At 42.7% G+C, this 14397-nt stretch overlaps 1 protein-coding gene across 2 annotated transcripts in view; it reads right to left on the bottom strand.

Annotated features, from left to right (window-relative positions):
- LOC122810777 (ervatamin-C-like) overlaps nt 1–14397 on the bottom strand; it is a 404836-nt gene that overhangs the window by 79809 nt on the left and 310630 nt on the right. For both annotated transcript variants that reach the window (XM_044082340.1, XM_044082347.1), the window contains exon 6: nt 13090–13246. In XM_044082340.1, coding sequence (XP_043938275.1) covers nt 13090–13246 — 157 coding nt within the window. The remainder of the gene's footprint in view (nt 1–13089; nt 13247–14397) is intronic.

The raw sequence follows: 14397 nt of genomic DNA, 5'->3' as shown, positions 1-14397 counted from the left end.
GTAGTGCCTGTGATTAGTTAGCAGTAGCATATATGACTGCTCACGTGGACACATGCCAGGTAAGTCATATGCACTGTGTCACAGGCAATGTACATGTGAACAGGACAAACAGTGACATCCTGTCAAGTGGGACATGGACATACATATAGTAAGCTATGCAGATGGCACTAGGAGTCCACAGAAGCTCTACAACTATGCATTGCAGGTGTGATCAGTATTCCAGGGTAATTGCAAGCAAACATGCATGCAAACAAAGCTACAGTAAACAGGGCTGCATGTAGTCCATTGTACAACAAACAAGCTGTACCACTTCCAGTAGGTAACACTGCAAATATGCAGGCACTATGCACATGTACATGGAAATACATGGGTCAGATGGCTAGGGTCCAGTCTCAGCACACACAAGTGTACAGACCATGTACTGTCAGGATGTACAATAACTGGATGTAAACCCATGTGCTCATACCTGCAGTAATACACATGTCAAATAACAGATACTGAGCCTTCACTCAGTGGTTCCATACTTAGTTGGATGTATGCTACCTGGCCTGCCACCACAGTATCCCTGACATATATGGGGACTCTCCCTCCTGTGACAGTTAGTTTTGTGTGTTGGGGCTGTCTAGCATGGTATGAGATGTGAGCATGCAGTGCTAGGGTGCTCCTGTGTGTCCTGTACCAGTCGTGTAGTACTGCACACATATCAACATCCTCAAATATCTGCATTGCAGAGTCCAGTGTGGACAACATGCCACTTGCAATTTACATGCCCATCATTGCGTATTACTACATTCATTACCTTATCCCCTGTGCTACCTATGTATGTAGCCTTCTGTTGACATCATTACCACCAGTATGCCAACATGTGCAGATGATACACTATGGTACTTACCATGGGTGTAGACAACAGTACATGACAATCACACACTTACTGCATCAGGCATGCTGTGATATACCCACAATTAATTCAGCACACAGTACTGTTAACAACATGATACTATTACTACACATCTATGTGGTCACCCTGTGCATCAGCAACATGTTAACCTGTACCTGCACAGTTGTTACAGATTGCAGGAGGTGGCACAGTTTCATCATATGCACAGGGTGTGAACTTGGTATGCCTGAGTCAGCCACCGATACCACCGATTGACATGTATGTGTATGTGTGTTGGTGAGGGACAGCAGTAGAAGGTGGGGCAATGTTGATGCAGTGTGTGCGTGTATGCGGTAGCCCTAGGTGTTGTCAATTTGCATGTGTGTATGGATGCACACAGTTCCACCTCATGGCTGCCATATACTGGTGTTTGTGGACAGCCACAGACTGTACCTACCAGGTCATACAGATCAGTGTCTCTGGCCACGGACACAGTACCTGTGCCTTGCAGGGGTGCTATGGACCGTATCCGGTACCAACCCAGACTGGGTACTGTCATCAGAAGCAGGTGTTCGTTAACTGGAAACAGATCCCTGTCGGGCCTGGCCAGAGCCACTTGCACGTGGTCTCCTGGGGCGGTCTGATGACAGCAAAGACCCAGCATTGCTGGGGCTGCTGCTGGCACTATGGGGGTGGCCGAGGCCCTGTTGTCGTCCGCGACGACTTCCAGTTGCTGCTGTTGCTGGCATACGGCCATGTTGGTGCCTCAACCGCCCACCATCGCCCTGGTTCATGGACATGTAGTTGTGGAACTGGTCTAATATGTCCCCACAACATCTGTCTATGACATCGGTGAAATCACGGATGGCAGCCGCAATGTTACGCATACTGTCAGTCATGGCTGTGCGACATGCTGTCAGCTCCCTGAGACCCTGTCTGGTGTACCGTTCCATACGTGACTGTGCCTGCATGACAGCCCGAAACATAGCTGAGGATGTAAGACCTCTGTGGGCACGTCTGACAGGGGCAGTACACCCACGGATGCTCCCACGAGAACCCCTGGACATCTGTCTGTGTGGTACCATCTCTGGGCCATGCCCATGGCTGCTGTGTAGGGAGGCATGTGCCACAGATACCACATTACCCTGGTCAATGCCCACTGTATGCTGTCCATCACCTAGGGACATTGGTGACAAAGGGTGTATTGGCAGGATAACTGTGCGCATTGATGGGGTCGACAGCTGTGTACTGTCAATCGGCTGTCCAATGGCGGACCCTGGCGTACTTTCCTGTGCCATTACACAGATGTCATCATTATCAGTACCCACGGCACCTGATTCAGGTTCCCTGCTACATGACACCAGAGCAGCACCAGAACCTGAGGGAGGGAAACAGGAAAAACAGTTTACAATGTCTACACATTACCAGTGATGCACACATGCACACATGCACAGGTGCACAGGTGCACACATGCACACATGCACAGGTGCACAAGTGCACACATGCACACATGCACAGGTGCACACATGCACAGGTGCACACATGTACACATGCACACATGCACACATGAGCAGGTGCACACATGCACACATGCACAGGTGCACACATGCACACATGCACAGGTGCACACATGCACACATGCACACATGCACAGGTGCACACATGTACACATGCACACATGCACAGGTGCACACATGCACACATGCACACATGCACACATGCACAGGTGCACACATGCACACATGCACACATGCACAGGTGCACACATGCACACATGCACAGGTGCACACATGTATACATGCACAGATGCACACATGTACACGTGCACACATGCACACATGCACAGGTGCACACATGCACACATGCACAGGTGCACCCATGCACAGGTGCACAAATGAACACATGCACACATGCACCCATGCACAGGTGCACACATGCACACATGCACACATGCACACATGCACAGGTGCACACATGCACACATGCACACATGCACACATGCACAGGTGCACACATGCACACATGCACAGGTGCACACATGCACACATGCACACATGCACACAGTTTCACACAATTGTACAGTACTCAGTATGCATGATATCAACACACAGACACAGACACACCTACATGCATACAAAGAGCACTACTAAGTGAGCCAAATAGTACTATTACTATCAAGACTATTACAGGAATTGTTAATACACACTCACCAGCATGGATAGGCTTTATTGCTGTTATACCAGAGGGACCTGCAGACGTGAAGAAACTAATGTCAGTGGGCACAACTGTGCCATTGTTACTGAGTATGATGCAGGTCAGTAGTACAACAGTCGCCTTTCACAGGTCAGCTGCTAATATTGAGGATATCACACTTGCACATTAAATACTATGGTGACAGCTACCAACCAAGGACACACCTCACGCATGCATTAACTACCAGTGTACACAACAGTCAACTATACATATGGTATATTACCTGCACGTTCACTGTCTTGCTGCTGCGTGGCTCCAGCCTCCATCATAATGCATGTCTGCTGCTGTTGTTGTTGCTGGTGGACTGGAGCCACTACACTCATGAGTAGTCCCTCCAGTCTGGTGAGTGGGGGATGTGTAGCCATCCCACCACCTGTAGCGACCTGTTGCCTGTGGATATCCAATGCACACTGACGGACATGTCTAATTAAATCACTGCAGTGATGTCGTACCTGCTCATATGTCCTATTATGCATGCCTATGTCATTTACCCGACGGACAAGGTCTTGAAACAGTGCAGCCCTCTCCTGCTGATTCTGGCTGGTGTGGGAAAAGAGTATTGCATAATTCCGCACCAGGCTCTGGTGTATCTCCTCATCCTCAGCTGTGGGGTAAGTGGAATTCCACAGGTGAGCCATGTACCTGAGAAAGAAAATAACCTGATATCAGCAATATATGTCAGCAGAATTTGGCACACATACTACACATGCTACTCGACTGTTATGATACAACATATCTCACATATATAGCATCTGTCTGTCTAATGGTGGATACACATGTAAATGGCCAGGTATCAGTGCTCAGCCAGCAACTGTGCAACAGTACCTGGCACACTCCATACGACATACTACCAAACCCCAGCAGTCAGAACACTGATTCAGGTCAAGAGCACCTCCTCACTCTGGGGGTTTGTATCTAGGTACTGTATGGGCTACATCATCAACTACTGTGAGCTGACCACACACTGATTGCCCTGGATATACATATCCCACCTCCACCACCAGCACAAACGACTATAGTGAATAACATTACAGATGCAAACTTTACACTTTGTAACAGTGACATGGTATCCTTTCAGCCCACTGGGCCAGTGGCAGATACAACCCACAATGCTGACCCCTACACAATTGCTTTCTACAGACATCTCCGAGAATGCATGGATCATGCAATCCCATATATGACCAAGACACTCTCCACAAAGGGACAGCATCCTGTCTGGTGGACCCCAGCCATAGACAGATTGTATTACAGAAGATGGAAGTTACTGCAAGACAGAGCATAATTCCATAAAGGGAGGGCATGTCTGAGCAGCACTAGTAAGGATCTATTTTCCATCATACAAACATCCATGGGCAACTTTGAGAGGGAAATCAAGAGGGACACTACAGATAACCAGAAGGCCTTCTTCAGTTATGTTAGCAACCTGGTCAGAATCCATCCTCTATGCCCATAGTTAGTACACAACAACAAATATTTCACTGACACCACAGATATTGACAACATTGTGGCAGACAGGTTCAGTGCAGGTGTCAGCCCGCCCTCTCCCCAAAAATAAGACATAGTTATCCCAGCTGACTGTAACCTCCCTGTCATCACAGATGTCCAGGTGAGAGCCACCCTCAGGACAGCAGAATACACAACATGAATGGGACCTGATGGTATCCCCAGTTGCATGCTACATAAACTCTGACAGGAGCTAAACACACATAAGAAGTGCTATGTAACACTAGCCTGACTACAGGATATGTACCTGTACACTGGTGTACAGCAGCAGTGGTTCCACTCCACGAAGGAGGCACCTCAACATACCAATACAATACAACACAATACATTACATTACAATACAATACGATACAATATGCTATTGCCCCTGGGACTATAGCAGCGTACTGTTCTGCTACCCTGACCATTGTGACACATGTGGTATGATGGTACCTGCTGCTGTCACACAGTTACACAGGGTGACTCATATGGCATATTACCTATCTGACTAACATTCAGCAGGGGTATGTGTGACATGTACTCATGGGGAGTCTTGCTTCTTAACACTGTGTGGTTTATTGCAGGGTATGTCTTATCTGTGGGTAGGAACTTTTACCTCCACATGTGCACTCTATTGCAGTGGCACGGACGACACACAGCAGTCATTTAGGTTGTGGATGGTGTGAGGTGTTACTATGGTTGTTATACATCTGTCATGGGTGTGACTTACATATGTAAATCCGGGAGTGGTAACCTCTATGTGGGTAGTATATGTGTACTCTGTGATGTTGTTAGTCACTGTGCATTGGTAATGTGTTTGAGTGCATTGTCACAGTGTTGTACATGTCACTGTGTCCTTCTCCATATCTGTAGCTGTCATGTGAGGTCCATACCATGGCATCCAATATGTGGTGTGGAGGGGTACACCGACCTACATGTCCATAGCTGACACACCATATTCGCTGACACATACCATGTGCAGGTATTCCAGGGATAGTGTGCCACTGTGAATATCATTGGGGCCACTATTGTACACATTTATGACCCTGTTCACCCCTGACACATGCAGTGGTGGGCAGCCAATCACATATCTGGTGGTTACTGGTGTAGGTGATTTGAAATGTGGTATGGTACTCCGGTTTTGACACTGGTGTTCACTCCATGCCTTTGTCACCAGGCACCTGTTGCAATACATCTGTACACATGTGCCTCACTCAGAATTTATATGCATCTCTCTCTCTCTCTATATATACATATATATATATATATATATATATATATATAGATATATATATATATATATATATATATATATATATATATATATATATATATATATATATATATATGTATATATATATATATATATATATATATATGTCCGTATACATATACACATATATATATTGATGTACATATATTGCTATAGGTGTGGAGAGGGGGGGCACAGAGAGGTGAGAGTGACAGAGGGGGTGGGACAGGGTGTGTTGAAGGTTGTCATATACAGTCATACCTGTAGATTGTCAGATCAGTCTGTCTATGTATATGTATCTACATATATCTATATCTGTATGTGTGCATTACATATATATGTTTGTACAATATTCTATCTACATCTGTCTATGTATTCCTACACCTCTCTCTCTATGTATGTATACATATATGCATATCATATATATATATATATATCTATGTATGTATATATATATATATATATATATATATATATATATATATATATATATATATATATATATATATATATATATATATATATATACACATTCATATGTTGACATACATACGTATCCACATGATAGACAGGTATATCAACATGTTTGTCTACCATACTGTATACACACACTAACATACTGCTAAACATACATAACTGTGAAACCTACTTTGTACATGGCACTACAACCTACAGTCAACCAACATTGATATGTGCACATAGATGCTCTCACATACAAATGTATGTACAGCCTTCACTGATAGTTTCTGTATGTCCCCTGCCCTTTACACATCTTCATATACATATGGATACAGACCAATGACACATATGGAGGGTTCACAGTATGTAGACCTTTATAGTATTACTTTACATTACCTGTGTTTGTCACAGCTGCTTGTGTTGCCATCTGGTTCTCTGTCCTGCTGTTCCACTTCCCAGTTGTCAGCTTTCGGGTGGCTGTTGCTGAACAATTTGTTTGTGTCTGCTTAATTGCAATTTTCTCTGTCTCTGTCTCTGTCTCTGTCTGTCTGTCTGTCTGTCTCTCACGTCCTTCTCAGGATGCAATGAAAGTATTGCATGTGTGGACTGGGAGTACAGCATACTTTTGTAGGTATCTGCATATGCCCACGTGATGGCCTCTGCACCAGTTGTTAGCCAGCATTTGCTAATTGCATGCAGCCAGTTGTGTACTGATTGCAGTTCTGACTGTGATTTCAGAACAGTGCTATAAAAAGGTATGTGAGATAGGCGTAGCTCTTTCAGATTTTAAGGGCAGAGACCATGCTGTTATGCTGTGGACAATGTTCTGTGAGTGTAAAGGTTGGTATCTCTCTCATATTTCCAGCTGTGTTGTAGATTAACATTCCTCCATTCATTTCTCCAGTTTCCTGTACTAACTGTGTATGTACACTGACACCTACAACTACTACTACTGTTAATGTGTGTGTGTGTGCTTTCCTTTCACTTTTGCTTGCACTTTGTTGCTAAGGCTTCAATATTTGCCCTTTACAGTCACTACTTGTATGCCTGCTAGGTGTCCTGACTGTAGTGTGCTGCTGTAGCTTTCCTATTTTCCATGTACATTCACACCTTGGAATGCTTGCTATATCTGCTAGGGTGTTACAGCATGCAGTGTGGTCTGGCCATGGTGTGGGCCTTGACATCTATTAGGGTATTTGAGTATGCTGCTGAGCAGGCCCCTGAGACTTTCAGGTTCATCTGTTATCTGCCTAATGGAATGGTACATATCAGTGGGGTACACCCATTAAAATGTCTGGTATGCTGCAGTTGTGACTGTGGGTTAGCATGAGCATATGTATTACTACACTTTTTCTGCCATGCAAGTGGTGAATACTTTCAGGACTCCATAGTTACCATTGCATGTGTTACACCTTTCTGCCTACTGTTTGTACATTTCACATGGAGTCTATGGGGCATCCCTGTAAGTCATTCACTGTTGCTATGTCTAGGCTCTTAACTATTCAAATATGGTAGTGTCAGACCCGTCATGTGTACAGATATTTGCAGGTTGTCCACATTTCCGCCTCATATTTTGGTCAATATCTCATGCACACCTTTTTCTGGCAAATCACTCTGGGCTCAAGTCAGAATATGGTGACAAACATTCAAGTTTCAGACTTCATACCCTTCTAAACATCCCACAAAATGCAGACCCTGTTACTCTCTGAACTGTCTGCATTTGTTGTAAAATTATTTGTAATGTGTCCCTGGTTTTGGGCCTTTGCTCCACATATTTTATTACTTGGTCCAGATGTGTTCCTGTAAGAGGTTGTGGGGTATGGGCAGTGATTATCCTGCTATGAGTATGTGTGTGGCTTGCAAGGTGCTATAGTGACATTATTACCTACTAGCTACCAACTAGCATGGCTGTTTCTGTTCACACACTACTATTATGGAAATCCACTAGTTTTGATAGTAATTCTAAATGGCATGCTTTGTGTACTACACATCTATATTCCCTTTACATTCATTCCTACTATTACATGATATATTTATTTTAGCACAATGTTCTTGTATAAGAGTCATGGCTTAGTGGTAAGTCATGCAAACTACTGTTTCCAAGGTCCTGGGTTGGGGACTGGCAGTGGGATTTTATTTTGCTTCTGAACTGACTACAAGACCTGTCAATCAAAGTGACTAAGGCACTTTTAAGCAGTTGCAACCGGGTTAGCGCTGGTTTGCGTGGAGCTCACGCATGCGCACTGGCGTTTAGCTCCACTCACACAAGCGCACACCTGCTTACAACCGCTTAAACGCGCTTACTCTTGCGCACACCCACGCTATTTTCTTTGAAAGAAATGAAAATGGGGAGACAGAAAAGTGGTGAAAAAGGGGTCACAAAGAGGGTAAGACAGTAGGGAAACAAGCTTGGGTTTTGCAGGAGAGATGTAGGTAAGGCCCATAGCTGCCCATTTCTTCATCAGCAACAGCTGTGCATATGTATTTAATTTGGTGTGACATTTGAAACCTTCCACCCCTGAGAGAGGTGTCAGGACAACAAGAATACTTGTTGTACAGCCAATTGTAATTGATAGGTTCCATGTCCAGCAGACATGTGTGCGGAATGGGCAGCTATGTATGGGGCATAATTTTTTTGTGGGTACAGAGTGCCCTTTTTTTTTTTTCTTAGGTGAGAGTGGCATGTCAGGTGAAGGAAGTCAGTACAGCTGGGGAGGTAGGTTGGGTAGGTAAACAGACAAGAAAAACAAGACGCATACAGGGGCGTTGTATGACACGTGTGGGGGGGTTACACAATTGATGGGGACGGAGGTTTGGATATCCAGAGCCCATGAGCCCACAGATGGCAACAGTGGAACTGATATCCCCACCCATAGGCAGTTGCCACTGTTCCTTCACTGCCCAGGATGGGGCTGTGCTGGGGGCTGTGTAGGCAGGGCAACAGGCATGCCTGTTAGTTGCGCCACCCATGCCTCGAGCTGGTGTAGGGGCTCGAGAACAGAGTCCCGAATCTCCCTACGCACCACAGTCCGGACGCTACGAAGGGTGAGTGGTGGTTCTCCTCCGGCCACACTTGCAGGGGGGGGCAAGCCCCATCCCCTGCAGTGCTTCCACCCGCAGGCGGCACAGGGCCACCGGAGGAGGATCCGGACTCGGCACTAGTGCCAGGTGCACTCGCCAGCTGAGGTGGGAGAGGTGGGTCCGCTGGAACCCGCCTTCCCTGTCGTCCTATGTTTTGCATTATGTCATGACAGTTTGGGTTAGTGACATATAATACCATTCACAATTAGTTGTAACAGCATGCATTAGTATTCCCATTAACCAAACACCCAGATATTCACACCATTGAACAGCGTGCATAACACATGCATAATTTGAGCAGAAATACACAGTCCAACAACATGCAGGGTTAATTGATGGCAACAGGCCATCAGGTGTGGATGTATGAACAGGGCAGATGCATCAACGGACATGCAAATATATATGACCCAACAGGACAAACGTCCAGGGGTGTTAATTGTGATTGCACATACCATTTTCACGTGGAATGGGTTATATGTGGTTATAGGGTGGGGTAAAGAAAGTAATATTAGCACCTTCGAATAACAATACATATGCTGTACATTTCTAATAGCTACAGTTATATACACACTACTGTTCTAACTACAGTTTCCTATATGATAACTATTTCAACTTGGTGATAGGACTGTTACTGCAACATCAATATACATTTTATTGTTCTTCATACACATTCATATCTAGCTTTGTTCAGCTACATCATCCTGCTACATTTGCTTTATATAGCTGTAGACAAGTGTGGATGTTTGGTATATCAGACAATCATCCTATCTGCATATTGCAGACTGAGAGCAACATATCCAGATTTTGGGATACACATTCCAGATGCAGCAACACTTTGAACAGATTTCGCTGTTTGGTTTTGAATCTCACATGCATTTCATTCTGTCTTGACTGCAGTATACTTTATTCAGGGGTTATTACTACTGTATTGCTGGATTCATGACACTTTCTCACACTCTCTCACTTGCTTTTATTTTACTATTCAGGATGGTACTTACTTCTAGGCTTTATTGACATGTTTTACCTGTAGTTATTACAATCCTTTCCAGCAGTCTCACTTCTGTCATGTTTCAGTATTTCCACAGGGATATATTTCACACATGTGATTTCATCATCTTCTGCAGCTATACTTTTCAGCCTGCTGCAGGTTGTGTACTATTTTCTTACAGGTAGGGTATTTTTATTTCAGAATATATGTCAGACAGTTTCATTTTTCGGTTTAACTTACAGGCTGAAACACACTTTTGTAATCAAGCAATACTTGCAGACACTTTCACACTGTTACTTGCAGATTTTATTCCTTACTGACTACACTGCACTCTTTTGCTGACTGTCATACTTTTATATTTCTTTACAGTTACTGGTAGTGGATTACTGACCTGCCTGGTGGCGCAACCGCATCAGCCTATCACCATATGCTCTGCGGTTCGCAGAACGGACACCTGCAGCTGTAATATAAATGAAGTAATATTGGAATACACATCTCCATAATATCAGCTAGTTTAATTTCTTACATACATAATTAAATGTTACTTACTCAGTAGTGGGGCATTGGGTGTTTGCCGGGCCTCCTGGATCCAAAGTTTCAGTTGGTCCTGCTTGCGTCTCTTCAGGTCCGCATGGTGCTGATGTACCTGCTCACCAGTCCTTGGAATCCCTGTGGCATTGGTGAGATCATGAGCCAACCGGTCCCACGCCTCGGCCCTGTATGCTCCCCAGAGGACCTGACCCTGCATGAGTTGGGCCTCATGATTATGGACTAGGAGCCAGACCATGTACCTGGACTCCTCAACACCCCACCTCTGTGCTCGAAAGCAACTACCCTCTCCTACTCCTGTCATTCTGCCTGCAGGTCAGTTCTACAATCGTTTATGTTGTGTATTCCCGCCTATGGGGCTTATATAATCCGTTTTTCCTGCACATATCTGTGATTGGCCATTTTGGAATTGTATCAACTTCAGTAAACCTGCATTGTCATGCTCTAGTTTGTATTCATTCCTATATATTAGCTATTATTGCATTTAAAGGTACTGCTGTCATGGCTTAGTGGTTCTGTACCTTGACTATGGTGTATAGTATCCTGGGTTCGAACCTGGCCACTGCTTTTTATTTTTCATGACTGTCTAGACATGCTGAGGGGTGTGTCTGTGTAAAGGCAGTTTTGATACGGCTTGCTCAACGTTGCCCGTCGGTTAGCTTGTTTGCGCGGTGCGCAGCTCCGCGCAAACGGGGTATGCTGCTTTAAGCCTCATTTGGCTATCGGCACACATATTACGCTCAGCTCAGTTAGGGGCACATAGATTTAGCGTGTTAGACCAGAGCAGTGGCTCAGCTACGGGCACTCATTTTGCACCAGTTAAACCACTGCTCATCTACGGGCAGATGCACTCACTCTGTTAAACTGTAGCTCAGCTATGAGCACATCTGGCATTTTTTATTCTTTTGTTACCTCACATTTCTTCAATATAAATGGGCTATTTCATTACATTTTACACAAATTGTGGTTTTATGTGTACATATTTGTCAGGGACTTGTTTCCTGCTTATTTTGCAAAAAAAAAAAAATTGGTGTTGTGGGGGCTTGAACCATGAATGCCTGCTCTTCAGCCAACATCTCTACTGCTACGCTATTGCTTCCTGGCTTATGTTGCATATTTAGTTCTTATATGCTTTCCCACTGACTGCTAACTGTAGCTGCGCTACGGGCACGCCCGCGTAAACGAAGCACTCACGGTTAAATATTTTTACAATTTAAAAAAATATATAAAATGTGTTTATTTACATGTTTTCTGTTCATAGTCTGTGGGGGCATGTGTTGTGTTCTGTTTATTCACATTTCCATGGACTCTGTCGTGGGTGTTTACTTTGGGTACTTTTCCTTTTCTGGGGGCGTGTCCGCTTACAGGGCTCAGCCTACAGACACGCCCCCTACTGTCTTACATGGACCGTGTTGGCCTTAAGTGTGATTCAGCATGCTCTCATGAATATGCAGAGCATGCTGACATCACTCCGTTTAACTGCAGCCTCCGTGTATGAGTTACAACTCTTATACGGAGGCTTCGTGAATCCTGCCCAATGTCTTTAAGTGGTCATTTGCATATATGCAATGGGCTTCCATTATAGGAGGTTTAAGGCATTACACAGTGAAAACTACTCCAGCTTGGCTGGATTTGTCTTGATTTCTTGCTATACTGAAAACATAAAAAAATTCTCCTGTAATATTAGAACGATTAACACATTTTTTTCATATTTTTTTTACTTCAGAGCAACTGGCAAAAACAGTGAAAAGCATGTCAGATAATAACCACAACTCTGGAATATTACTTGTAAAATGGCAATAATAAATTAATAAACAAAAAAAAAAATTTTTGTCATACCATAAAACAATCTGAATGAGTCTGCAGTACAGATTACTAGACCACTTTATGACTCTGATTGTACAAGCAACAGAATGATAACAGAGCTTTGATGACAGCAGATCATTCACTTACTTGCAAAGAGTAGAATCTCTCAGCTAACCTGTTCAAACATAAATTCCAACCAGAATAAAACTGCTAGGAAAACATACCATATTTTTCTTTTAATTGTATTTAATTTGTCAAAAGAAAATGTGTTATCTTATCAATATGGCATTGTGAAGTTTCAAATAATTATGAAACCAAACAAAAAACACACCAGTTGGGTACCTTTTGAGTAGAGGTGAAAGTCATCCATAATACCAATGCCTGACGATGTGGGCCCATACATAAAAATATCCTTTGCAATATCACTTGCATGAACATTTCTGATATCTGCGATAACAACATTCACTAGATGTCTTGTATTAAAGTTACATCGACCTTTCTGAAATTGAGAACACTCATATTACTTAGACATTCAAACTTTATAAACAAAAGATTAAGGTCAATGAAATAATTCAACATGATTATCATAGGTGAATGCAAATAGGTACGGCTATAAAAATTCTAGAAAGGAAAGAAAAGGGGAAGGAAATAATGACAGAAGGAAGTAAATATTTACAATATATATCTAACATTTACAAACCTTGAAGTGACATGTCTTAGAATTCAGGAAAAAAATTCACAACTAGCATAATTGCCTTCCACAGTTATATAAATTATGTGTATAGAAATGAGACTTTTTATGAGAAAATAAATCATGAATAGAATCCATCTTAAATTAAAATGGAGTCTAGTTCCATGTGACTTAGAAAGCTATTTCTTCTTCTGACATAACCATATTATTTTTTGTAAGTTTTTTATTAATTTAACATATTTACAATATATGCAAAGAAAGGAAGACACTTAACTTCACATATTGTTATACAATGATAGAAATACATTGAATCATCCAGGTAATCTTATACAATTAACATATTAAGAATCTTGGTATTTCAACAGCAATATTTCAAGGTTATCCCTACAACTAAAGGTCTTATTCTGATCACTTATTTTTCAGTTTTAAAGTATCTTTGTTAAATTAAAAAAATTCTTTGAGCATAGGAACTATTTCCATTTTTTGTAATAACTTTTCTGGCAACTGCCAAGAGAGACCAAAAAAGTCTTGGCTCTTTGGCTTTTACAGATACAGGAAGTGGGACATTCATTAGTATTACTGATCTAGTTAAAGAACAATTATCCAACCATAACTCCTTAAAAAAAGTACTTATCTCTTGCCAATATACATTTAATTTTTCACAGTCCATAAAAATGTGTGTCCAGTCAGCTATTACATCTTTACTACATCTCCAGCAAACTGAATAAAGTCATGTTATTAAACTTAAAGATTTTATATGGGGTGGCAAACATTCTATGCATATATTTCCACATAAAAACTTTCCAGAATAAACTTGAAGAAGTTGGACTAACTGATTTAAGCATCAAAGCTTTATTCTAACTATCTGTTGAGTCACTCAATCCGCTACTATCTAAAAGGTTCCAGAGTTTTGCATCTAAATTATTATTATTATTCATAATTAACTCACATAGTTTGGA

Source organism: Protopterus annectens, chromosome 1.part1 (assembly GCF_019279795.1).
Source record: "Protopterus annectens isolate FY-2018-M chromosome 1.part1, PAN1.0, whole genome shotgun sequence".
In the NCBI taxonomy this organism is placed as follows: Eukaryota; Metazoa; Chordata; order Ceratodontiformes; family Protopteridae; genus Protopterus; species Protopterus annectens.
This window is presented reverse-complemented; position numbering and strand designations above follow the sequence as displayed.